Source organism: Typopeltis vanoorti, chromosome 3, assembly GCF_054136105.1.
Source record: "Typopeltis vanoorti isolate ZY-2024b chromosome 3, IOZ_Tvanoo_1.0, whole genome shotgun sequence".
Lineage (NCBI taxonomy): Eukaryota > Metazoa > Arthropoda > Arachnida > Uropygi > Thelyphonidae > Typopeltis > Typopeltis vanoorti.
This window is the reverse complement of record NC_143551.1, coordinates 103,493,864-103,521,107: the sequence shown is the minus strand read 5'-3', so window position 1 is coordinate 103,521,107 and position 27,244 is coordinate 103,493,864. Positions and strand designations below refer to the sequence as shown.

The following is a 27,244-nucleotide window of genomic DNA, read 5'->3' as shown; positions in this document are numbered from 1 at the left end:
GAGAAAACAGGAATAAACTAAAATTCATAAGCAGCTACTTAATTATTTTTATTAACGACATTGTAGTAACTGATATTTTATTTGAATTTCAGAGAATTAGTGCATTAATTGGTCAGCCTGGTTGGCATATTCTCTTTCCAACCAACATGCTGCGAGGTCAAATGGTATGAATGCTTGTGATTGTTTGTCCTTTGGTGGGAGATGAGTTTCATCATCTTGTGTGAAACCACTGCCCTGCTTATCCCCTTATGTGCAGATCAAATTCAAAGGATGCTATTGCTTCCTGTGAAAAGATGTAAACCTATTACATTATATACAGGATTAGAATTATTTAATTTAGTGATGATGGGCAAACAGTGAGATAAGCTGCAGGCTAAAATCTCACACTACTCTCTTGTTACAGTGATTAAAAACAAAGATGAAGTTCTTAGTCAAGTGAAAAATTGCTATGCTGATACTATAGTTATCTATGAACATGACAATCTTATTGGCAAAATGGAAAAACTTTTAATGGTATCCCCCTGTCTTACATGATTTTACATTGAACTATTTCCTACAGAAAAAATAGTTCTAACTGCTAATTTGTAACTTAGATATGGGTTATGTATTGCTTTCTATATGGATGTTTGTGATTGTCTTTAGGTGGAAGATGAATTTCATCGCCTGGTGTGAGACCACTACTTTGCTTATTAGAGACATGAAGTGGCTGAAAAAATTCATATTTGTTCTCTAGGGCAGGGTTTCCAGGCTATGTAAAAATAAAAATTACAAAAAAAAAATATAAAATTGATAAAATAAAAGAAAAAAAAATCCTTGGCCCACCCACATTACAAATGTTCTATAGGTTTAGTAATAACCTTTTATTGGGTGGTAATCACATAAAAAAAAAAAAAAAAAAAAAAACTTGTTTAGCCATGAATTTCTACAATTTTTTCTTAGCTTTTTCTCATAGCTTACATTTATCTTACCTGTAACATTCATTAGGAAAAATATGAATTTCTCCCTACTTTTCACTTTTTTTTTTTTAAAACATGAGCACAATGAGAGCTCTGCTCTACTCTAGTCATCTGGAATATGACATCCTGAATTTATGACTTATGCATTGTAGCCAGTGTGAAACTTTTATATCTACATTTGAACATTTCTTGTCAGATATCTACTTTGGCTACTGTTCCACATTTCAGGTTTCTGATAACTTTTCTGCCACTGTGTGCTTATTAATAATCTTTCCAAGTATTGAGCTTTCAAAAGCATCCATAACATTTTGTCATCTTTGTGATATTTATGTTCTATATCTGTAGTCTTTTCAAATTTTTTCTTCATTTTTTTATGCTACTTAGCATTCTTACATTGATCTCCCATTCTGACCATAATATGATAAGTTGCAAGAACAAGGAATCTTGTAAATACCTGGAATAGAGAGGGGAGGAAGTGGATCCTTAGGAGAGCAGAGAAGGGCAGCCAGCTTCAAAAAGTTTAAAAGCAGTGCAAAGATTATATTTCTTTAAAGTTCTAGCTATTTTTTCTGAAGTAGCCTGGATATAGGGAATAGTAATGGCATTTCTGTAGTCTTAATGTTGAGAGGAATATAAAGGAGATAGAAAGGACAGATAATTTGTGGATCTTTTTGGCATTGTAACCATTGGACAGGAAGGTTTGGCGAAATTGTTATTAAGCTATTCTTGCAAGGCATATCTTGACTTACTTGGCAACTTTGCAGGACTTTCTGTATGACTTTTTTTTCCATGACTCTAATTTCTTCAGCCATTATGGAGTTTGTATTTTCTTCTCCTGGTGAGACATGTGGTAAAGTTGCAAACTTTACCAACTGCACCATATCCTTCCATGGCCGAATCAAGCAAATCTCCCCCTCTCCCTTTTTTTTATATACGCTATTTCTCCAACATTTAGTTCTTGTATTCAAGTTCTCTCATTTTAGCTGCAATAATATTCTGATTTGAATTTGAATTTGAATCTACAGTTCATCTCTGAAAGATCATGTTGAAGTTTCTGGAACAAAAAACTACAGGGACACTGAAATGCAAATAAATAATTTACTAGCTAAAATAATTATATACAAGCTGATGTTTCCCTAGCTCAAGCTAGCATTATCAGAGGCAATTTAGCAATAAAGACGCAGTTGATGACACATAACGAAATAACCTGAATAACAAGGAAGGTCAACAGATGGAGGATAACAGTGGCACTATTTGTAGTGATTCCTGTATTAATGCTGATGGGTAGATAAGGAAGTGTGCCAAAACCTATGTAAGATCATACTGTCTGTTATGTTACAATTAACCAGATTCTGTAGAACTTATGCCACTTCCAGGAACAATTTCACCAAACCTTCTTGTCCAACGATTACAATGCCAAAAAGATCCACAAATTATCTGTCCTTTCTATCTCCTTTATATTCCTCTCAACATTAAGACTACAGAAATGCCATTACTATTCCCTATATCTTAGCTACTTCAGAAAAAATAGCTAGAACTTTAAAGAAATATAATCTTTGCATTGCTTTTAAACTTTTTGAAGCTGGCTGCCCTTCTCTGCTCTCCTAAGGATCCACTTCCTCCCCTCTCTATTTCAGGTATTTACAAGATTCCTTGTTCTTGCAACTTATCATATTATGGTCAGAATGGGAGATCTGCTAATATCTGCTTAGAAGAACACAAAAAAATACATTTGCCACCACAACTATGGTCAATCAGGTCAGACTATATCTTTTCACAGAATGGAAGGAAAGTATCATGCTCCATCACAATAAATACAAACATGAAAGACACTTTTTGGAATCAGTAGCAGATTTAAAAAAACATCCTAATCTTAATAATTATGGTTGTATTAAACTTCCCATGATTTGGGAAACTTTAATTCTTAACCCTCCCACCCAACATCTAAGGTAGCTAACAGCACATATAGAGGGCATAAGATTCTTAGTCTAATTTCATTTCTTCCACTTATTGTTTCTTTTGTATTTTTGTGTCTGTCAATACAATTTTAACATTGCATTTCTGACAATGTCTCTATGACAGAGACAAAATATGGAAATGATTAAACCTGCTATTTAATTATTTCTTTGTGATGTAATTATTCCATTAAATTGTATCATGAGTGTAAACCAGCACCTAAGCCACAATACTCATTTATTATACAGCTATATATAGCTGTATATAACTTTGTATTCCTAAACCTTGAGCTCTTCTACTCTGCAGTGTCAAAATTGGACAAAATAAATTTTTATATGTATCTAGAATACATATGCCAAAAACAGGTTAGTGTGTTGCAAAACAAGCCATAATATTAACAATTCAAATTTACTTTGAATAATTTCGAACATATACTATATGTAAGCTGGCCTGGTTGGCCGAGTGGTTAGCATAGCCGCTCTCCAGCCAAGAGGCTGCGGGTTCAAATCCTGTCGTGGGCATGGATGTTTGTGATTGTCCTACAAACTTTGTGGAAAGGGAATCTGCAACCCACTTATTCTGGCAGAAGACATCATTGCCAAAACCATGTGAGGTATGGCAGTAACCATGCAGTGTCTATAGACATCAAATTTGAAAATTTATTTATTATTACTATATGTAAACAATTAAAAAAAAAACTGCAAATCAATGTGTATTTAGTCATGCAGGATAAGCTGCCATAATTTTCACTGTTTAATCAGTCATGAGCAAAATGATCTTAAATTATAATTTTTTTTTTCATCTTAACTGAATTGTTTTTTATTGACAAAATCTGAAATATTAATTCTTATAGGGTTAATAAAGTTTAAATTTGATATTTAGGATCACTGTTAACGTTAATGGCAATAATACCTGTGTATTGAGTCTATAGTTCTCTTCAAGCAACTTTCAGAGATTCCTTTGTCTTCAAGTTTCAGGAACAGAAAACTGCATAGAGACTGAAAAGGAATTAAATAATTTACTAGATAAAATTAATTATTTACAAGCTGATGTTCAGGAATATCAGTTTAAAGGACACAGGGTAGAAACCAGCCATCTGTTTGTGTGTGTGAGAGAGCAGTTACTAGGTAACTAAATTACCTTCGTTTGGACAGCATCAAAATTTTTTACAGAGGTATATGATGCATCATCTCAAATGTAAGAAGAGCATTGTAAGGTTGTGTGGATAGGATTTGTATTTTCTGCTCAAGAGCAGAAAAGGATGCTAAACTTTTTGGAGGCTGCAGATGCTATAGAAAGTAATGTCTTAGTGTCAGGAAATATTAGAGCAATCCATGAAGAGAAATGTTGAGGTGATATCAGATGTAAAGGGAGAAAAACCAAGTCTGTGAGAGAAAAAACAGAACTTTGTTTTAGAAACATTGACGACAGCTGTTGTGTTCACCCCAGTAAAGAATAGTAAAGAGATCGATGTTTAGGACACTGATAGAAGATTATCTTGAAACTTGGGATGGTTGAACTCTGCAAGTTTTGTCTTATGAATAAGAGGAGGAGTTGGATAGTGCTGTCATCAGTGAAACTGTGGATAGAGTTTGAGATCAGTGAGAGTAGATCATTATGTATATAAGAAAAATGTTGCATGTTATAACAGTCACAAGGAACACCTGCATTAGAGAACTCTAGAGAGAACATCGCCCATCATTATATGCAGCAGCTGAAGCAATGGACAAGGTTTTCAACAAGTTGTAAGAACTCACATACAGACAAGCACTACTTTGCAAGGAACGGTATGGGTTACTGAAGGGAAATCATGTCTGAGTAATTTGCTTATATTTTATAATAATGTTATAGCTAAGTTAGATAAAGGGAACGGATATGCAATGATATTTTTGGATTTTGCTAAAATGTTCAGTAGAATACCATGTGAAAGGCTGTTACATAAATTAGAGGTATAGGATTGGAATATGAACTATTGACTTGGATAAAAGGCTGAGCCTGTGATTTGAAATGGCCAGTCCTGTTCCCTAAGGATCAGTCCTTAGAGAACATCTTGTTAAGTTTTCAATTGTTTTCTGATGCAAAGGACGTAGGCAGGATATCCATGGATGCTATTTACATTCAGCACTTACAGAATGACTTGAATAGACTTGAATAATAGGTAAATGATAATAGTTATTGATTTGATGTTAATAACATCAAATTATGTAATAAGTAACATAAAGTTATGTACTCTAGCATGATGAGATTTCCAACATCATTATATTGATGGGATTATGCTTGGAGAAATTGATGGCTATGGATCTTGGCATTATGGTGAATAGGAAGTTGAAGTTCAAAGGTCACATTGCAAAAGTTGCTAATATAGCTTGGCATAATTGCAGTGCCAAAATGAACATTGATGCATGTGAAGATAAAGAAGTCATTTTGCTTCTTTAACGGCCTTGATATCATTGGACTCCTTTGCACAGATTTGGTTTCCTGGTTGCCAAAGAAATGAAGGAGCTATGTTAAGTATGCAGAGAGTTACAAACATATTGAGATTGGGGAATAGATTGAGGACAGATTGAGCACTGCAAATATTGCTTAACAGGAAAAAAAAGGGTGTTATAGGATATTAGTTGGTGAAATTTTTATTAAATGGAAGATAGAGAGAAGACAAGGGGGACATTCATGTAAGTTGAGTTTCTGTGCTGTTAAGAAAGGGATGAGAATTAATTTATCTCTCACAGAGCAGTGAGTGGCTTGTAACATTTTGCTTGTCAAAGTAGTAAGTGCATTCTAATGTTATTGAGTTTAAGAGAATATAGGATAACTGAATGATATGTAGCCTTCTTTGATTCCCTGGAAGTCTCTGATAATTATAATAAATGGGTTGAAGATGGGATTGCTTTTGCACTGTGGTTGAATGCCAGCTGAGTATAATAGGGTATGGAGATAAATGACAATTAGTTTTAGTTCAGAAGTACATTTTTTAAGTACAGTTTTGAATCCCATCTAGGACACGTAGAACTTTCATATAAGGTTTTCATCTGAATTAACTTGTCTCGTGTGTGTAGGTGGAAGGATTTTTCCTTCTGGAAACTCAGTTTTTCCTCTTGCAAAACAGACAACCCAGCCAGAATAGCATGCACAATTTACAAGCATAATGCACTCATTATAGCCTTAGTTACTTCAGCCATAGTTCCAAGACAACATTATCTTCCTTTAGTTTCACTTACCCAGGTAGTTTGTGTACAACATATTTCTACTGTTGTTCCTGCAGAGATTCCGTTTTGATTTTTATGAAATATAAGAAATAATAAATAAATTATTTTAGTTGTTATATCAGCTACTTTGTCATCTCCTTTCTAAAAATTTCTCAAATCACAAATGTATCAGCAGATTTAAGTAGGATGTGAAAAATATTTCTACTATAAATTTGTGATCTCAAAGGATATTAGCTGTTAAGAAACTCAATCTCATCATATTGTTATAATAAGTCAAAATCTTAATTTGACTGAACCATAAATGAGAAATGTATTATCTCTACTGATGGAACAGAATTAAATATTTGTTGCATTAATAACAGTTAATTATATTAATTTGATTCAGTGTTTCATCACACTCATGAGGGTACAAATTACTGATACTATTATTATTATTACCCCAAGACCTCAAGGAGTCAAAGACTCATCTGGGAGGTCCTTTTATCACACGCATCTCATCATACCGTGTCTTAAACACACTCAAACTCCTTGCAGACACCACACTCTCAACCAAGGCATTCCAATCACTCACAACTCTGCACGAAAAAAACCTGCCTCTCACTCCCCTACTCACACCCTCTTTATACAGTTTCCAGGGATGACCTCTGGTTCTCCCCTGATCTCCCACTATTCTCTGTAGAACTTCTCCACCATTGATCTTATAACAACCCCTTACCAACTTGTAGGTCTCTATCATATTTCCCCTCTTCCTCCTCTCCACCAAACTCTGCAATTTTCATCTTCTCAATCTTTCCTCATACTCAACATTCTGGAGGTCAGAAACTACCTTAGTCAGTTGCCTTTGGACCCTTTCCAACATCTCTTCATCCTTTTGAAAACCCGGTGACCAAATCTGGGCACAGTAGTCCATGTGTGGCCTAATCAAAGTCTTATACAACGGAACAAGAATCTCCCAACTTCTACACGTCAGTGTCCTCTGCATCATTCCCTGGAGCCTTTGTGTTATCTTCACAATTTTGGCGATGTGTCCCCTAAATTTTAGATCCTTATTCACTATCACCCCCAGATCTCTTATTTCCTCTACCTCCAACAATATATTCTCACCAATCATAAATTCTGCATCCCATCTTTGTTTTCCAAATTTTAAAACCTTACATTTTGCAACATCGAACTCGCATCCCCATTTCTCTGCCCAATCATTCAATTTATTCAAGTCTTCTTGCAAGGCCACAACATCTTCACTACTCTCTATGGTTCGTCCCAACTTTGCATCATCTGCAAACAGCTGAATATCTCCGTCCAAATCTTCGCCAATATCATTAATATACAAGTTAAATAGTAATGGCCCTAAAACAAACCTCTGAGGCACTCCACTAGTAACTTTCCTTTTCCTGGATATCACCCCCCCCTTGTTGATACCTATCAGATAGCCAGTCTCCAATCCAATGCACTAATCTAATATCCAACCCCATCTACTCTAGTTTGACTGTCAACTTATCATGAGGTACTCTATCAAAAGCTTTTGCGAAATCCAAGTATATTATTGTGTATCCTTCTCCTCTGTCCAAGGAAGCAGTAACTTTATTGTAATAAGTAAGTAGATTACTAAAACATGACCTCCCTTTAGCAAATTCATGCTGTCCATCAAAGATTATACCATTGTTGTCAACTCAAATCTGTATCCTAGTTCTCACAAGCTTCTCCAACAACTTAACCACAACACCTGACACAGAGATAGGCCTATAGTTTGATGCTTGAGTTCAATCACCTCCTTTATGAAATGGTACAATCTTGCCCTCCTTCCACTCTTTAGGAACATGACCAAGTGCAAGACTCGTATTAAAAAAATATGTCACGGCAGGTGTCAACTCTCTGGCACATTCCTTCAGAATACGTGGTGATAGATTATCAAGTTCCACAGCCTTATTTACATCTGGATTGCTCAACTCTCTATACACCTCCTGCTCACTTACAGTCAGTCTCTCTCTTCCCCATCATCAACTGCTCTCACTCTCTCCATGAAGTCACATTCACAAGATTGAAAGATCTTTATGAACTGCTCATTAAGTATCTCCACCACACATTCTGCAACAGCTGTCTTTATACCATTTTCTCCAATCAATGTCATCCTTCCATAATCATTCTTTCTTTTGCTGGCTACATATCGAAAGAGCTCCCTAGGATTCTTTTTGCTTCATTAGCTAACTGCTGTTCATAGCTCTCTTTAGCTACTCTCACCAACCAAGTCACACTCCTTGCCTGGTCTTTGTAGACCGCATGAAATTGGTTATTTCCACTTCTCTTATGCTGCCTCCACAATGCCCTTTTTCTCTGTATCGCATGCTTAATCTCTTTATTCATCCATTTCACACCTACCTTATTTAACCTTCTCACCCTTGGAATACATTTAGACATTGCATCTACTAGATAGTTTTTGAAAATCCCCCAAGCTGCATTGATCTCTTTTCCAGCTAACTCCTCATTCCACGCTACACCCGCAAGCTGTCTCCTGAGCTCTTCATACTCATCCCCCTTGTAGTTCCTCATATACCCTTTTCTCACAGGGATCCTTGCACTGCTGGCAACCACCCAGGTAATCACCTGATGGTCACTCTCACCAATTGGTGGATGATTTGACACCTCATTTATAATTACATCCTCTGATGAGATGACCAAGTCCAAGACCTTAAATCCTCGTGTGCCCTCTGTTACATACTGTCTGAGGTAGTTATCCCTCAAAAACTCAAGAAACTCCTTTTCTTTACTTCGAGTTGCTATCTAATCATTCCAGTCTATATTGCCATAATTAAAATCACCCATAATGATCACCCTTTTCTTATTTGCTTGGCTAATTTGACTATACATTTCACTATCACCACCATCCACATTACCAGGTCTATAACAACATCCCACCAAGTATTTGATTCTATTCACCTCTATCTCACACCATACTGCCTCAAAATCACTGGCACTATTTCCATCTTGCATCTCTACTTTGTATGGACATCACTCTTTCTCTATCATCAATTTGCTTGGCTAATTTGACTATACATTTCACTATCACCACCATCCACATTACCAGGTCTATAACAACATCCCACCAAGTATTTGATTCTATTCACCTCTATCTCACACCATACTGCCTCAAAATCACTGGCACTATTTCCATCTTGCATCTCTACTTTGTATGGACATAACTCTTTCTCTATCATCAATAGCACTCCCCCACGTCCCTTTTTACCCCCCTTCTATCATACCCTTCCATCTCTATTCCTGTCAGGATGTCATCCTCTTCCAACCATGTCTCGCTTATTCCGACAATCTTTGGGTGAACAGATGCAGTTAGTGCAACCATTTCATCTGCCTTGTTTCTCATACTTCTAGCATTGATATACAAACAGAACAGCTCATTTCTGGATCTGCAGCTAGTTCCACTGATACCACTCACTCGATGTGATCTCTCCATGCTAGACTGGGGCCATTTCCCTTTCTACTTCATTTTAGAACCCTTTTCAATTCCAACTGTTTCCTCTTGATCCCTGGTCATCATCCCATTCCTTTCCTGCCTACACATGCTCTCACCTCCTCTTGGAGCATCCACCCTTCTCACACTGTGTACCCCTGTCCACCCTGAGCCTCCCCGTTTCCCTGCTCCTCTTGCACACCAATTCTCTCATTTTCTATGCTCATACCACTCACTTCCCCATTCATATCCACTTCTTCAATCTCTCCTGTCTTACTCTCCTGCTCTTCCACATCACTCCCCTTTCTCTCCATTCACTTCTCTATCTTCCAGCAGCAGTCTCTCCAAGCGACTCACACCATAACTACTCAAATGCAGTCCATCGCTCCCATACAGCTCACTTTGTCCCTCAAACTCATTCCACACATTAACAAACTGTACTCCCATCTCCTCACACATTTCAGCCAGCATATCATTCATAAACCTTGCTCTCCACTTCATTTCACCACAGTCATACCTAGGCAACACACTGACTACCCTTCCTGTCACACTCTTCTCTTTTATCCTTCCAAGCAGCCTCTTGATATCCATTCTGACATACTCTTTGTTCTCTCTCAAATCATTTGTACCAATTAATACTATTTAACTCTTTTGCTCGCTCCTGCCTCATATACAATGCCTCAATCACTCTACTCATTTTACTGCCTGGAAAACATACCTTGTGCATTCTATCCTCTAGCACACCTTTAATAATGGAGTCGTCATACAATGCCACTCGCTCATCTTTCATTAACGCTTTCATGCCATCATGATTTATTTTAATAGTTTTGACCTGAATTCTCTTAATTTCATTCCGCATCCATTTCATTTCTTGCCTCATCCAATCCAATTCAACTTCCGAATCTCACGACACATTCTCTCTATCATTAAATCTTTCTAACTCTCGACTCCCTCTTCTCACTTTCACTCTCATTCAACCTTCTTTGTTTCCTTATCGACTGCCTAAATCTAAAACAGTACTACTCAGATAAATGTGCTAATCTTGACATCCTTAGCAATCCAGAATATGAGGGGTATTGATCTGAATATAGTCACTTAAACAGAATGGGAAAGGAAAGTTTAGTCAAACATGGTTCGACTAACTTTTCCTTTCCCATTTGATGCGAGGATGGCAGAAGAATGACAGAGATCTATGTGGATGATGCTGTTATTAGTACCTTAGAAGACTACATTGTAAGATTTGACAATATTGGAGACTTGAAAAATAACAGATTAATTTAAAAGAATATTATTTATAGGATTATTTATAGCAAAATCATACTACAATCTAGTAGTAATATAAATCTAATTAATGTAGTAATCAGTGGTGGTGAATCTATATATATATATATATATATATATATATATATATATATATATATATATATATATTATTTCATTTAATCCATAAACTGATTCTGAAGTTATCTTGTAAATATAAACTTTTATCATCTGCATGTAGCATTGTACTGATATTCTTTTGGTTAACTGGGTACCTTGTTTTATTGTTGTCTTCCGTGCGCGCATGTATCAAATATGCCAACAATACATTTTAAAGATTTCACAGAAGAAAACAAAAATGATGGCATTTAAAGCAAAGATCATGTTAGATTAACAATAAGATTATAGAACATATGATACAGTTTAATTATTGCATTGCATAATAATATCTAAAAGGTGAAACCAAACATGCAATAATTAAAAGGACACTGAATTGAAACAAGACAAGAACCCCTACTTAAATTTTATAAAGTAATCCATTCTCAAAGTATTATATAGTTCAGAAATACAGACTGTTAAAAATAGAGAGAGAGAGATGAAGTAAATTACAAGCAGCAGAAATGAAATTTTCAAGAACAATTAAAGGATGCACACATTAGATAAAAATGAAGACATTAGAAGAGCTAGGTATTTATAGTTTAAATGAAAAGATAAAGGAATATATATATATATACCGTATTTTCTGGTGTATAAGATGCACTTTTTTACCTTAAAAATTCATCTTAAAAATGGAGTGCATCTTATATAATGAAGGTAAAGATTGTTGCCTCTTTTCAAAGTCATACATACTCCCTTTTATGTTCCAAGATCTTTGTAGGTGGTTAATGGTGCAATCAAATTGATGCGTGACCTTCACGTGACTTCTAGCGCGTCATTGGCTAAGAACGGGGAGTCCCTATTCAAGTTTCATAATATCTTATCCGAGTAATCAGTTACCGATGTTTATCAGTATTGAGTTCATGTGTTGAGATATTTTGTGTTCAGTTTGATATTTCCCCTTAGATTTTAGTGATGGAAAAAAACGGGCGACATTCATATACTTCAAGTTACAAATTGCAGGTTGTAAAATATGTGGAAGAACACGGGAATAGGGAAGCTGAAAGACATTTGGACCTCCGCCTACAGAAAAAAATTTTTTTAGGTTTTTTTCAGAAAATTCTATTAAATTTCTTGGGTGCATCTTATACACTGGAAAATACGGTATATATATATAGAGAGAGAGAGAGAGAAATTTACATCTTTCCATTTCTCTCTATATTAAGAGCATTTATATAGGATTGAAAGATATACACTGCTAAAAGAAATGGATGAATATAGACCAAAGGGGAAAAATAAAGCCAGCATAAGCAAATGCCTAATTATTGATGAAAAGAAGAATTAATATATTGTAATTTCCTGATATGTAACTTCCACAGATGAAGTATCATGCCCTCACCAGAAGATCATCTGGTGAAGGTACATATTAAATGGCAATGATGAAATTTCTGTATAGTTTCTAGTATATACATTAATAACCATTAAAAAAGAAGTTCAGTGTTCTAATATAATTAGAATGTGTGTGTGTGTGTGTGTGTGTGTGTGTGTGCATGCATTCATGCATGCACAGCAAGCATGCTGTGACATCTTGCCCAGGTGTTAATGGTTTGAGTAGTCTGGATAAAAAGTCTTTTATACAATTTGCCAAATCTCTAAAAAAAATAAAAAAATAAAATAGTTTTCGCAATACTTCTTTTGTTAGTAGCAAAATCATAGTTGAAGTCCCATAATTAAGCATTTTTGTAACTTTAGTTATTCAGTTTTATTTTTTTCTCTTAATATGTTTTCAATGTGGTTTGAGTACCATTCTAAAATTTCATGGTTTCTAAACAGTTCACCATCTGCCTGTACCAGTGTAAGAAACTGAAGTGTTATGTTTCAAAATTTTTGCTTATCTCTGAAATTTTGATTTTCACCAGAATAAAACTTCTTGCCTTGTTCCAGATATCTGGAAGTACAGTTATGTGCAAAAGAAACAATTACTTATTTACTTTCATTGTATGACTTGCAATTGTTTAAAAATGCCAGAAAAATTTGATTTGTATATCATAATTTTGATATTCTGAAATAAATATGTCCACAATAATTCAGCTAATTAAATGTTAGACATTTTCTTCTCTGTATGCGTGAAATAGAAAATTGCATCATGGTAGTTTTGAATGATATTGCATGGAAGAGTTCATCATTTCACATGGTGTTTTTCAGAATCAACTTGGTCATATCGCAGACTGTTGTGAAAAACTTAAAAAGTAAGTTGAAATATGTGTTTCATTCATTTAGTAGTTATAAGCTGTTGAAAAATGTTTGCATGTGTAATAAGTAATAGGAAATCACGGACAGTATGCATACCTAGCAACAACAACCACTTGTTTGATTTTTATAACTTGAGATTTGTCTTGATGTATTTTATGTCATATAGATTTAGGAACCACTATTATAATATTTTAATATTTAAATATAAAAGATACTCTATATAAATAACATGTTTTGAAATGATTTCTTTTTTGCGAAATATAATGATCTGATTATATTTTATAGAAAATATTGATGTCTTAAAAATAACAATTATTAACCACATCAACACCCTAGTGGATGAAATATACCACTCCTCGTACACTTTGTATTCATGTCATGATATGTCGGTATTGATATCATTGGTATTGCAATTTTTATGTGCACTTCACATCCATGGCAACCTTGATGTGTATACATGTCAAGGCTAGTTGTATGGTTAATGCAAATATATATTATCTGAAAGATAGGTTCAAAGTTGAATATAATAAAATACCATTCATAGCTACATTGCTAGCATATTTGACTATCTTTTAAATGACTGAAGATATAATTTAGAAATATGATTAATTTCCATATACATTTTCTCATGTATTTTTATGGGCACTGTATCACTATTGGCTCGTTTTTCAAATTCTTCCATATAAAAATTTGTCACCATCTTCCTCCACTTCATTTAAGCATGTAAAAACTAATAAGTAACTATTAGCCAACATCCATTTACAATTCATCTTCAAACTTACTGAACTACTCTTACTGTTTCATTCTACATTATTATTACCCAACACCTCATGGAGTCAAAGACTCCTCTAGGAGGTCCTTTTATCATACACACAGCTCATCAATCATACTGTGCTTTAAACACACTCCAGTTCTCTGTAGACACTACACTCTCAGGCAAGGCATTACTATCATTTACAACTCTGCATAAAAAAAACCTGCTTCTCACCCTCTTTATACAGTTTCCAGGGATGACTTCTGGTTCTCTCCTGATCTCTCACTATTTTTTGTATTACCTCTCCAGCATTGATCCTATAGCAACTCCCCCCACCCCCCCTTACCAACTTGTAGGTCTCTATCATATCTCCTCTCCTCCTCATGTCCACCAAACTATGCAGGTTGCATCTTCTCAATCTTTCCTCATACTCGACATTCCAGAGGTTAGAAATTACTTTAGTCAGTCACCTCTGGAACCCCTTTCCAACATCTCTTCGTCCTTCTGAAAACCAGGTGACCAAATCTGGGTACAATAGTCCATGTGTGGCCTAAAAATTATTGTCAGGAGTGGGATATCTCTGTTCATGTATGTGGGATACCACATACCTCTGTTCTTTTAGAACAGCCTTCATGATACTGATTTACCCAAGAATCACACCCTCCATATCAATAGGTTTGCTTTTTATTTATTTATTTTTTTCCATAACAACTGGTCCACCTCTTTCCCCAACACACAGAGCACTCTCGTAATATCAGTTTTGTAATCTCTCATGAGTAGGTATTGATGTTAAAAAAAAAAACAAAAAAAAAAAACAATTTTAAATATTTTTATTTAAGAAATACTTGATGCTCTCCTGAAATAGACAGGTTGCTTAATAAAAAGGTACATTTTCTTTACAAAATGTACTTAATAAACCTACTATGAAAATTAAAAAAAAAAATAACTCCAAAATTGGATGCTAGTGTTGTGTATGTGGTCAAGCTCATTTGTAAAGGTGGTTCCACTGGAACAAAGATTGTGGGCTCTCTTGGTAAGAGTTTCAATAATGCCATATTGTTGAGCGGAGTGGTGGTGGGAGAGTTTGTGAATGTATCTGCCTGTGTGCATGGGTTTTCTATATACAGTGAAGAAAAGTACCGTTGAGAAGGCATGTAACTAAGGTGTCTAGGAAGAGTGAACAATTGTTCTTTTCCTTTTCCATTGTAAACTGGATTCTTGGATGTAGGCTGTTGAGGTGACTGAGGAAAGAGTCTAATGTGTCTGGGCCATGAGGCCAAATAGAGAATACATTGTCTACATATCTTAGCCAGATAGAAGGTTTGAGAGGGGCTGAGTCTGTGGCTCGTTTTTCAAATTCTTCCATATAAAAATTGGCAAGAGGGGGTGAACCCATGGCAGTTCCCTCTATCTGCTTGTAGATTTTGTTCTTCCAAGAAAAATAACCAGAATTGATGGCAAAGGAAAAGAGATCGAAGATGTCAGAAGGAAAAACGTTTTTTAAGCATGTTAAGGTATCAATTAAGGGAATATTGTTAAACAATGAGGAGATGTCAAAGTTTACCAATATGTAGCCTCATGGAGCCATAGTTGGCCTCATGGCCCAGACACATTAGACTTTTTCCTCAATCACCTCAACAGCCTACATCCAAGAATCCAGTTTACAATGGAAAAGGAAAAGAACAATTGTTTACCCTTCCTAGACACCTTAGTTACACGCCTTCCCAACGGTACACTTTCCTTCACTGCATGTAGAAAAAAACCATGTACACAGGCAGATGCATTCACAAACTCTCCCAGCACCACCCTGCTCAACAATATGGCATTATTAAAACTCTTACCAAGAGAGCCCACAATCTTTGTTCCAGTGGAACTGCCCTTACAACTGAGCTTGACCACATACACAACACTTTCCTCTCCAATGGCTACAGCGATCACAGTATTAAAAAAATAATCAGGTCCTCCCCCTTTCTTCGGTCTTCTCTTCAGAAAGAGTTTAGAAATGCCATCACCATACCCTACATCCATGGCACATCTGAAAAAATAGCCAAGATTTTAAAAAAGCAACCCACACACACACACAGCATTTAAGCCCCACTGCAAACTTACTACCCTTATCCACTCTACAAAAGATCAGCTCCCTCCTCTCTCAGTGCCTGGAGTCTTTAAAGTACCCTCTTGCTGTAAACTGGCGTACTTTGGACAGACAGGCAGATCAGCCACTATCTGTCTGGAGGAACATAAGTCATACATCCACAAACATGACCATGGTCAGTCAGGCTTGGCTGACCATGTCTTGGATATAACCCACAGGATCTCATGGAAAAAAACCACCATGCTCCACTACATCAAATTCAAAAGAGAAACTATTCTTAGAATCAGCAGCAGCTCTCAGGAATCAACCAAATCTCAACAAAAATATGGTTGCATTAAGCTTCCTAAGATTTGGAAAATGCTTATCACCAGATGTCCCACTTTACATTCCAGGCTACCTACAACCGCCCTTAGAGGACTCTCCACCTAGATAGGACTTTAGTGTCACCCACATTGTTGGGCTTAGTATTGTGTGTTATTCGTTTTTATGTTACATTAGTTTTTTTGTAATCTCTGAAGATGTCTCGTTTACCTCCAATATGATGTCCTCACAGCATTTAAGCCTCTACACGTCTTCCCTTGGTACTAATGGGTTATTGTTTTCCACCATTACTGCGAGTGAGATTGCATAACAATATAAATAAATGGATCATACTCTAAACAAATACATAGCTCTTATTTTATAGAAACTTCAGTTTTAAAGTATAAACTCCTATTTGTTTCAGTATAACTTTTAAAATATGGAATTTTATATGATATCTGCTTAACATATAGTTGTATGCAGGTTTCTGCACAGGAAAGAGTGAGGAGGGGGGAAGTGGCCTAGAGACAAAATACTGAGTCAGTATCAAAACTCTGGAATATTAATTATCAGGATTGGTTGACAAAATGGAAATTTGCAGAGCTTAGTGAATGAGTTGAGGAGAGCAGATATGAACACCTAAGTCAACACACAACAGCTTCAGATTAATACATAGACGGAGAAAGGAATAGAGATGAGAAAAAATGAGAAATGAAAATAAATGAAAGGTTTTTCCTGGAAGTTGTGCATGAAATAATAAAGAAGGGAGTGAGGAATAGATCTTTTATGTAAAGAGTAGTGAGCTAGTGAGTGGAATGTCTTGCAGAATATGTTGTGAATGATTTACAGTTTAATAGGAAAGTCCTCCAAGGACTGTTAATGAAAATACAAACAGAGGTAACTGAGGTAAATGGTTTACTCCTAAAAAGAAGTATAGCAGTGAATAAAAACACTAAGTGTACAATAAAATAAAATTACAGTCTGAACATCATAATTTATCTCTTAGGAATGGTAATTGATAAATGAAATCATAGGTTTATAAGGGAAATCATTCCCTGAGGTTACAGTATTAAATCCAATTTTTACTCCAGCTCAAGTAAGAATAGCATATGTATACTATAAAAAAGAGTGCATGGAATTCTATAGTAGTATTACAGAATTTAGTTTACATTATTACTGTCTACCTATCAACCATTTGCTTCCAAATTCTGTTCTTTTTAATGTCTTCACATTATTGGATCTTACGTCAGTCTTCTAAGGCACTATAACTGCATCAATCCACCAAGATCATAGTTTTCCTTTTGCTCCATTTTCATCATCCTATGTTAGCATTAAGTACCTTTTTTGCTAATCCTTCCTCTCCCACCTGGATTTCGCTTGAAGGTGTGTGTGTAAAGAAAGCTCATGGTTCGGATACGTTTTTGACTAATTAATTGTAAATAAGTGTGTTTATGAGTAAGAGTTGCAGAAGAAGTTATGCACTTGCAGTGTTAGTAGTGTCTGTGGGCTTTAAAGTTGCAAAAAACTAAGAGCAGAGTATAGTAACCGATGAAGGAAAGATAGCAGCTGCTTTGTTTTTACAAGAATTTAATTTTAATTTTAGTTAGTTTTGTGAAATGAGAGGCATGCTATATTTATTAATTCGATTATCTAGTTAATTATGGATATTTAAGGTGGAGGGTGTGTGTGAAGCGTGATCTGAATGAGGACTTATGAGCAGTAATGTATTACTGAAAGTGTTAGTAATGAGAATGCCACAAGAAGAATGAGTGCTTGTCTGATAATAAAAAAAGAGACAGTGTAAAAGAGCAGCAAAAATTTGTTTTAAAAAAAAATCGAAAAAGCAAATGAGTGATCCAGTGAACAACTGATGGTAGTAAGAATGATGAAAGTGATGTGAATGTAGCAGAAGTTGAAAAAAAAAGGGCAATGAACGGTAAGGTGGTGAATGGCATTGACAATGAACAAGTATGTATGATTGGCAATAAAATTGAGAGAATGAATGAGAGCAAAAAAAAAAAATGCAGATTTGAAAACTGAGTTAGTAAAGATGAGGCATGAAATGAAATGGGTGCACAGTGAAATGAAGTGAATTGTAGATATGTATGGAAGAGTGAAGAAGATGAAAACCAATGATGTCGTTATGAAAAAGGTAATGAACGACTGAGCGTTGTATGGGTATTCAGTTATTAGAGGTGTGGTAAACGAGAAGAAGCACAAGGTTTGTTTTAAGTGAACAAAAGAACTGGTAGTGGTAATAGGAATAAATGACTTGATTGAGAACAAGGAAAATGTAAGATTGGATATCAGGAGGTTGTTAAGAAGGATAAAAGATAATAGTGTGATAGGAAAGGTAGTCAGTGTGTTGCCCAGTGACGAAATGAGATAGAGAGCAAAGATTGTGAGTGATGTGTGAGGAGAAAGGACTGAAGTTTGTTAATGTGTGAAATGAGTTTGTAGGACAAATTGAACTGTATAAGAGTGATGGACTGCATTTTTGAATGGTTTTGGTGTGTCATTTGGAGAGACTATACAATATATATACACAAAAACACAAGGTAAAAGTATTATTTATTAAATATACTATATTATAAAATTAACAGACCATCGTCAGTGGCTTAAAAAAACAGGTTGTTACAATGTAGAATGCAAACAATTGATTTATTCAAAACAGAACGAGCCACATGGTGTTAAATTGCCAATAGTGTAGTTTTTAGTTGAAGAAGAGTTCAATCATATCAGTGTAAAATAAATTGTGCGCGCGCACATACATACATACATACACGCGCGCGCGCACACACACACACACACACACACACAGTTGGTTTCTTAAGACCTTATGTCTTTATTAAATATCATTCTTGGTTTTAATAGTAATTGAAAGAAAAATAATATAAAACTTTAGGATCAAAGCTGTATAACTGAGAGGAGACCTCCACATAGCCTTTAAAGGAATGCGGAGAATCGGCCAGGGCTTCTGACCTAATCTCCAATCCTCACCTTCTCGTGGTGCACCCTGTTGGGTATTTACCTGGATACTGAACGAACGACGATGGGCTGGCAATTTGGGATTTAGATGACCAAATTGTATTCTTATTGGCTTAAACCAATATAGAAAATGATGGTACAACATGACAAAATTTCATGCTGGCTGGGGCGTCACCCAGTTAAACAAGGCCCCCGTTGTTTTCGCCAGAGAACCAGGGCGAACAGCGAAAAATCAGCTACTGGAACAAATCTGAAAGCACACCCCAACTCAACATCACCAGAATTACAGATTGGTAGTATCAACATAAGAAGCCTGAATGGCAAAGAAATGGAGCTAGCTGAGGAATTAGATAAGTACCAGATTGATATAATAGGGGTGACTGAAACAAAAAAGACAAAAACTGGTGAGATCTTTCTGAACAATAAATACAAAATGTTATATTCAGGAAATGACAATCAAAGAAAAGGAGTAGTCATAGTATTCAACACCAAATACGAGGCTAAATTTCTTGAATGGCAGGCAGTCTCAAGTAGAGTGATGTGGGCAAATATCACAATGGGGAATTGGACAATGAGACTTATTTGTGCTTATGGTCCCACAGAAGGTTCTATTAAGGTAGAAGTGGAGGAATTTTTTGATGCTTTAGAAAATCCAACTGACACAATGAAAAAGGAAAAGTTGGTCCTTGTTGGAGATCTAAATAGCAGAGTAGGAAAGGATTGTCAGACATACTAAAATATTTTGGGAAAATTTGGAGAAAAGAGCAAAAGCCAATAATAATGGCAAATACCTGTTGGAGTTCTGCTCAGGACATGGACTGGTTATTACTAACACCATGTTCCAACATAAAAATGTGCACAAATTCACATGGAAAGAAGAGGCAAGGAATAAGAAAAGTCTCATTAACTATGTTATTGTTGATAGTGATGTTTTTTCCCTGGTGCAGGACACCAGAGTGTACAGAGGATTTGAAATTGGAAGTGATCACTATTTAGTCTTGAGCAGGATAAAATTGAATTTCTTACTGAAAAGAATAACATGTAAGAAAGTTTTAAAGCGAATAAAAGTTGAGCAGCTCTCAGATGTGAACTGTAGACTAAAATACACAAAGATTATTGAAGAAAAAATGAAAGAGTTTGAGAACAGGAATCAAACCTTGGAGATTCAGTGGAAAGCCTTGAAGAAAACCCTGATTGATTCAGCCAGAGAGGCATGTGGTAAGGTTGTCTGCAAGGATAGAAAAATCAGAACTCCATGGTGGACACAGGAAGTTAAAGAGGCAGTGAAGGAAAAGAAGAAAGCATATTGAAAGTTCCTGGCAAATAAATCAGCTTGTGCTCTTAGAGAATACAGAGACAAATGTAAGAAAGCTAAATACTGTGTAAAACTAGCTAAACAAAAGTCATGGGAGGACTTTGGCAAGAACATTGAAAATAAATATCAAGACTGTGGTAAGATATTCTGGTAAAGAGATGATAAAGGTGACATGAAAACAGGAGAAAAAGATATCCTTGAAGTATGGAGTAATTACTTTGAAAAATTGCTAAATGAAACAAGCAGTGATAGCACAGTAAAAAAACACTCAACAGGCATACAATCATGAATACATATCCATAGTTGAAGTAGAAAAAGCCATCAAAGGCTTGAAATGTGGAAAGGCAGCAGGAGTAGATGATATTCGACCAGAAATGCTGAAGTATGGTGGTATAAAAGTCTTACAGTGGCTGCACTGCATAGTTCAGAAAGCCTGGACAGAGGGACAAATTCCCAATGATTGGAGTAGAGCTCTCATAGTACCCATATATAAAAAGGAAATAAAACTGAATGAGAGAATTGCAGAGGTATTTCCCTGCTGAGTGTTCCTGGAAAGATTTATGCAAATATACTTGAGAAACGGTTGAGAAGAATTGTTGAAGAAAAGCTTGATTCAGGCCAAATAGAGATTGTCAGGATCAGATCTTCACTTTACGACAAATAGTTGAGAAAGCTTGGGAATATAACAAAGATCTATATTTTAGTTTTGTCGATCTCGAAAAGGCATATGAGAAGGTACTACCAAGAAAGACGTTATTCAGTGCACTACAGTTATATGGTGTCAATGGGGCATTATATCAAGATACTTAGTCTTTATTTGAGTTTGTAAGTCAGCAGTTCGAATTGAAGGAAGTACAGGAAGATGGTTTAATGTTAAATCTGGCATGAGACAAGGATGTACATTATCCCCTCTGTTATGAATTATCTATATGGTTCACATTATGAAGGAAAGTGGTATTAAACATGATATCAAAATTGGAGATGTTAAAGTCAGCTCTTTGCTTTATGCAGACGATGTTATCCTTCTAAATAAATCCACTACAAGTCTGCAAGATTCCTTGACTAAATTGAATAACTGTTGTAGTAGATATGGTATGAAGGTCAGCAATAAAAAGACAAAGACAATGAAAATAAGCAGAATTGTTGAAAATGTCAGCTGCGTTGTGAACGGAGAACCTGTGGAACAAGTAAAACATTTCAGCTACTTAGGCACGATTTTTAGCGAAGATGGTAAATTAAATATAGAAATAGACAACAGAATCAGCAAAGCTGGTATGGTGGGAAGTCAATTGAATAAATTCATATGGAATAAGAGAGAAATTAGTCGGAACACTAAATTAGCTGTATACAAGACAGTGTTCAAACCAGTTTTAACTTATGGATCTGAGAGCTGGGTCAGAAGTAAAACACTTGACCAAAGACTAGAGACTACAGATATGAGATTCCTGAGAAAGATTGTAGGTGTGAACAGATGGCATCAATAACAACATCATATTGAAAATGAGGATATTAGGAAAGAACTTGACATTGTCAGCATCCAGGAATGCGTTAGCAGAGCTAATCTCAGGTGGTATGGTCACTTAAACAGAATGGGCGAGGAAAGATTAGCAAAGCAAGTGTTCTCTGCCAGGTTGGCAGGAAAATGACTCAGAGGAAGACCAAGATATAAGTGGATTGATGCGGTACAAAGTGCCTTAGACGATAGAAATATAAGATCTGATAATGTTGGTGTCTTGACAAGTAAACAGACTAATTTGGAGGAAAATTGTAGATAGGAAATTAGTAATGATGTAAATTTTTCATGTAGTACTATCATATCCTGTACACCCCTTGAGGGTACATGGCAGGAATTTGATGATGATGAACTTTCCCATATTTTTGATAAAGGTAGACAGTCATTCTGGTTCAGGTCAGGTTGGTGAAACATGGCTTCAGCATTCAAATTTGTACCGACATCTATGCGGAAGGCATGTTTCAGACCAAAGAATGTTCTGGGCTGTCTCTATTCCATATTGAGCTAATAAAGCTTTACTGGATTATTTTTGTGGAAAATATATGATGTTCATGTATTCTTTTTTTCTATTGAGTGTACAGCCATATGGAACATGGTATACACCTGGAAGAGACATAGAGTGTTTCTTTAGAAGAGGGGAAATACATTGAAAGTTTATTAATAGGAATAAAAGTCACTATTACTTTCTTCAGAATTCTTGAAATCGCTTCTGAAATGACAGATGTATGGGATTAGAACTTGATGTATTGATTCCTTGTTGTTTTGGTTAGGTTTGTAGAAGTGAGACAGATGCTGTGTAGGCCTTTCTGAGAAGCCGTTTAATTTCATATTAATATTATTATTATTACAGGTGATTCCAGGGAGTCCTTAGACTCATCGAGGGACTCATCGAATGTCATATAGTTGTGTGGACATCATGTCCACACAACTATATGACATTCTCGCAGTATATATCATACCTTGCCTTGAACTCACTCACCGTCATAGTACCCACAACAGACTCTGGCAGCTTATTCCACTCATTTACCACTCTAAAAGTAAAGAACCCAGCTCTAACACCCCTGCTAACCACACTCTTGCCCTGCTTCCATAGGTGTCCCCTAGTTCTCCCACCACCAGTCCTGATCTCAAAAATATCCTCTGAATTAATCCTATTGAAACCCTTTAGCAATTTAATGTCTCAATCATATCTCCCCTTTTCTGCCTATCAACTAATTTCTGCAACCCACAAATCTTCAACCTGTTCTCATATGGTTCATTCCATAGATATGCTATCATCTTAGTCACTCGCCTCTGGATCCTCTCCACCTCCTCCCCATCAAGAAGGAACCTAGGTGACCAAATCTGGGCACAGTAGTCGAGATGAGGTCTTATCAAGGCTCGGTACAGAGGTACAATAACTTGCTTTTCTCTGCTCTATTGTCAAGGTATTTTTCATCAACCAAGTGAGTTGATGAAGCTGATTTAGCTACTTTTGTAATGTGCCCCCTAAACTTCATCTCCCTATCCACCACACTCCCAAGTCCCTGGCCTCATGAATCTCCTGGAGTACAGTTCCACCGATGTGGTATACTGCTGCTAATCTTTTCACCCCAAAATGCATAACCTTACATTTTGTCACATTAAATTGGCATCCATTCTCCTTAGCCCAGAACTCCAATCTATCCAAGTCGTCCTGCAAGATTTTGACATTTTCTGCATTCACTATTGCCCTACCCATCTTTGCATCATCAGCGAACAAATGAACTGTTCCTCTTAGATCCTTCCCTATATAGTTAATGAAGAAATTAAACAGCAGTGGTCCAAGAACAGAACCCTGCAGCACACCACTAGTCACAGGCCGTCTTTTGGACTCTATTCCTGAATAAACTACTCTTTGATATCTCTCCATCAACCACCCACCTATCCATCTCACCAACCCTATATCCATTCCCATATGTTGTAGTTCAGGGATTAGAATTCCATGTAGTATCCTGTCAAATGCCTTTTCCAGGTCCAGCAGTATCACTGTAAACCCATTACCCTTATCCAGTTCAGCCGTCACCGTGTTATAAAACTTGAGCAAGTTACTGAGGCATGATCGACTCTTCACAAAGCCATGCTGTCCCCCGTACAGTATCTCATTTTCATCAATCGATTCCTGTATTTTACCCTTGACTATGTTCTCCAAGACCTTGACAACGACTCCTGATATGCTGATCAGTTGGTAATTTGCAACTGAAGTCTTGGATCCTCCTTTATGCAGTGGAACTATTTTCCCCTCTTTGCACACCTTCGGGACTAAACCAAACCCGAGACTCAGATTGAACAACATGGTCAAGGGCACTGATAATTCTTTAGCTGCTTCACGCAAGACCCGTGCCGGTATACCATCCAATCCCACAGATGTATTCACATTAAGGTTCTCTAATAGACTATTCATCTCCACTTCATCACAATTCCCATATAAACTAATGGTTCTTTCATTTTTTTTAATGTCACCACCTGGATGATATACTTTTGCAAAGTGCTAGCTCAGTAACTTCACTATATCGACTGATTCAGTGACCTCCTTACCATCGTCATTCCTTAAAATCATTTTGCCGTGTACAGTTTTTTTCTTGCTTGCAGCATATTGAAAGAACTGTTTGGGATTCTCTTTAGCTTGCATAGCTAGTTTCCTTTCATAATCTGCTTTTGCTTTTTTTACCACACTCGTTACCCTTCTGGCCTGCACTTTATACCGTTCGTGTGCCTGTAGGTCACCTCTTTCTTTAAATTCCCTCCACAGTTGTTTCTTTTTTTGCAGCTCAAGCTTAATGGTGTTATTCATCCATTTAACCCCTACTTGTTTTACTATTTGAAACCTAGCTATACAATCAGCCATAACCTCCTGTAAATGCTTCTTGACCACTTCGTATGCTGTAACGACATCCAGCCCTTGCAGTTGTACATGCCACGGCACTAATCCAAGCAATCTCCTAAGCTTGTCATGCTTGCTACCACGGTAATTCCACATATACCCTGTCTTAATCGAAAATTCCACACCTTTAGCCACCTCTCAGGTCAAGACCTTATATGATCACTCTCACCAATAGGTGGCAACATGGTCATATTCATAACAGTCAAATTCTCAGATGCTGTTACCAGGTCAAGCATTCTCACATCCCTAGTATTTTCAATTACATGCTGTCTCAGATAGTTATCCCTTAATAATTGAATAAAATCCATTTCCTTCCTTACATGTGTCCTCTCCTCCTTCCAATCAATGTTACCATAGTTGAAATCCCCATAATAATTACCCTCCTTCCACTCATTTCATCAATTTGTTTATGCATACCATCTATTCCATCACCTGGTCTATAGCAGCACCCAACTGTATATTTTATTCTGCCAGTCTCAATCTCACACCATATAGCCTCAAATGAGCTCTTTTCACTATCCTGCGATACAACTTCAGTTCTCCTTGGCTGCAGTTCATCAATAACACCCCCCCACACACATTTTATTCTCTCTGTCCCTCCTAAACACACTATAACCTACACATTCTATCCCACTAACTTTATCATCTTCCGTCAGCCATGTTTCACTAATTCCAATAACCTGTGGCCAGGGAGAGCCAATGAAGGCCAAAAATTCTTCCTTCTTGTTCCTAATACTCCTGGCATTAGTATACATGAAATGCAGTGATCCCTTCCCACTCCTATCTTGATGCGTTATTCTAACTATCTCATTCCGATTTTTTGTCCTTTGTACTGGCTCGAGTACATTATATACATTCTTACACTCAACTGTCTCACTGATGTCCGCATATCCACTCTCACCCCTCCTTATTAGTTCTAGTTTCCCTGGTCCATTTTCATTTCATTCAGCAACCCTTTTTCCAGTCTCTGCACACCAAATCCATTCAAATGCAATCCATCCATCTTGTATAAACCTTTCGCCCATCATACTCATTCCACACGTCCACAAATTCCACACTACACCGTCTGCATAACCTGTGCATAACGTCATTTGCGATTATGGCCCTCCTCCTAAACTCTTCTCTGTCATATATTGTTTGATATTTTAGAGTTCTTCCTGTAAATGATGGGGAGTTGATCAATTACTTGTCGAATTAAACACTTTGCAATTCCTGTCTTTTGATAAGGAACAAAGGCAAATGAAATGGTTGCATTGATTGAGTTTGTTCACCAAATTTTGTTGGAATAAGTGAAGCATGGTAAGATGAGGATGACATCCTGACAGGAATAGAAATGGAAGGATATGATATATTTTATGAACATAGAAAGGGTGAAAGGGAGGGGGAATGCTATTGATGACAGAAAAAAAGTTATGTCTATACAAAGTTGAGATGCAAGAGGGAAATAATAGCTGTAGTTTTGAGTCAGTATGGTGTGAGATAGAGTTGCATACAATGAAATACTTAGTTGGATGTTGTTAGAGACCTAGTAATGTGGATGGTAGTGACCATGAAATATATAATCAAATTAGCCAAGCAAATAAGAAAAGGATGATTGTTATGGGCAATTTTAATTATGACAATATAGAATGGGATGATGAGATAGCAACTGAAATAAAGAAAACGAGTTTCTCAAGTTTTTGAGGGACAACTACCTCAGGTAGTATGTAGCAGGGGACACATGAGGATTGAGGGTCATGGATTTGATCATCTCATCAGAGAATGTTATTATAAATGAGGTGTCAAATCATTCTCATACATTGGAGAATGATTTGACACCTCAAATTTTGTGGTGACCACAAAGTGATTACCTGTATTGTTGCCAGCAGTGTGAGGACTTCTGTGAGGAAATGTTATATGTTAAACTACAAGGCTGGTGATTATGAGAAACTCAGGAGACAGTTTGAAGATGTAGTATGGAATGTGGAGTTGGGTGGAAATGAGATCAGTGCTTCTTGGATGATATTCAAGAACTAACTAGTAGAAGTGATGTCTAAATGTATTCCAAGGGTCAGAAGGTTAAATAAAGTAGGTGTGAAATGGATGAATGAAGAGGGTAAGCCTGTGCAATCCAGAAAAATAAGGAATTATGGAGGCAATATAATATAAATGGTAATGGTCAATTTCATGAGGAGTACAACGAACAGT

General features: G+C 36.4%; 1 protein-coding gene across 1 annotated transcript in view; it reads left to right on the top strand.

Moving 5' to 3' along the window:
• The window catches only part of LOC150108436 (GRAM domain-containing protein 4-like), a 458,431-nt gene that overhangs the window by 249,958 nt on the left and 181,229 nt on the right, over positions 1–27,244 (top strand). The window contains exon 12 of the mRNA XM_090390467.1: positions 13,143–13,186. Coding sequence (XP_090246593.1) covers positions 13,143–13,186 — 44 coding nt within the window. The remainder of the gene's footprint in view (positions 1–13,142; positions 13,187–27,244) is intronic.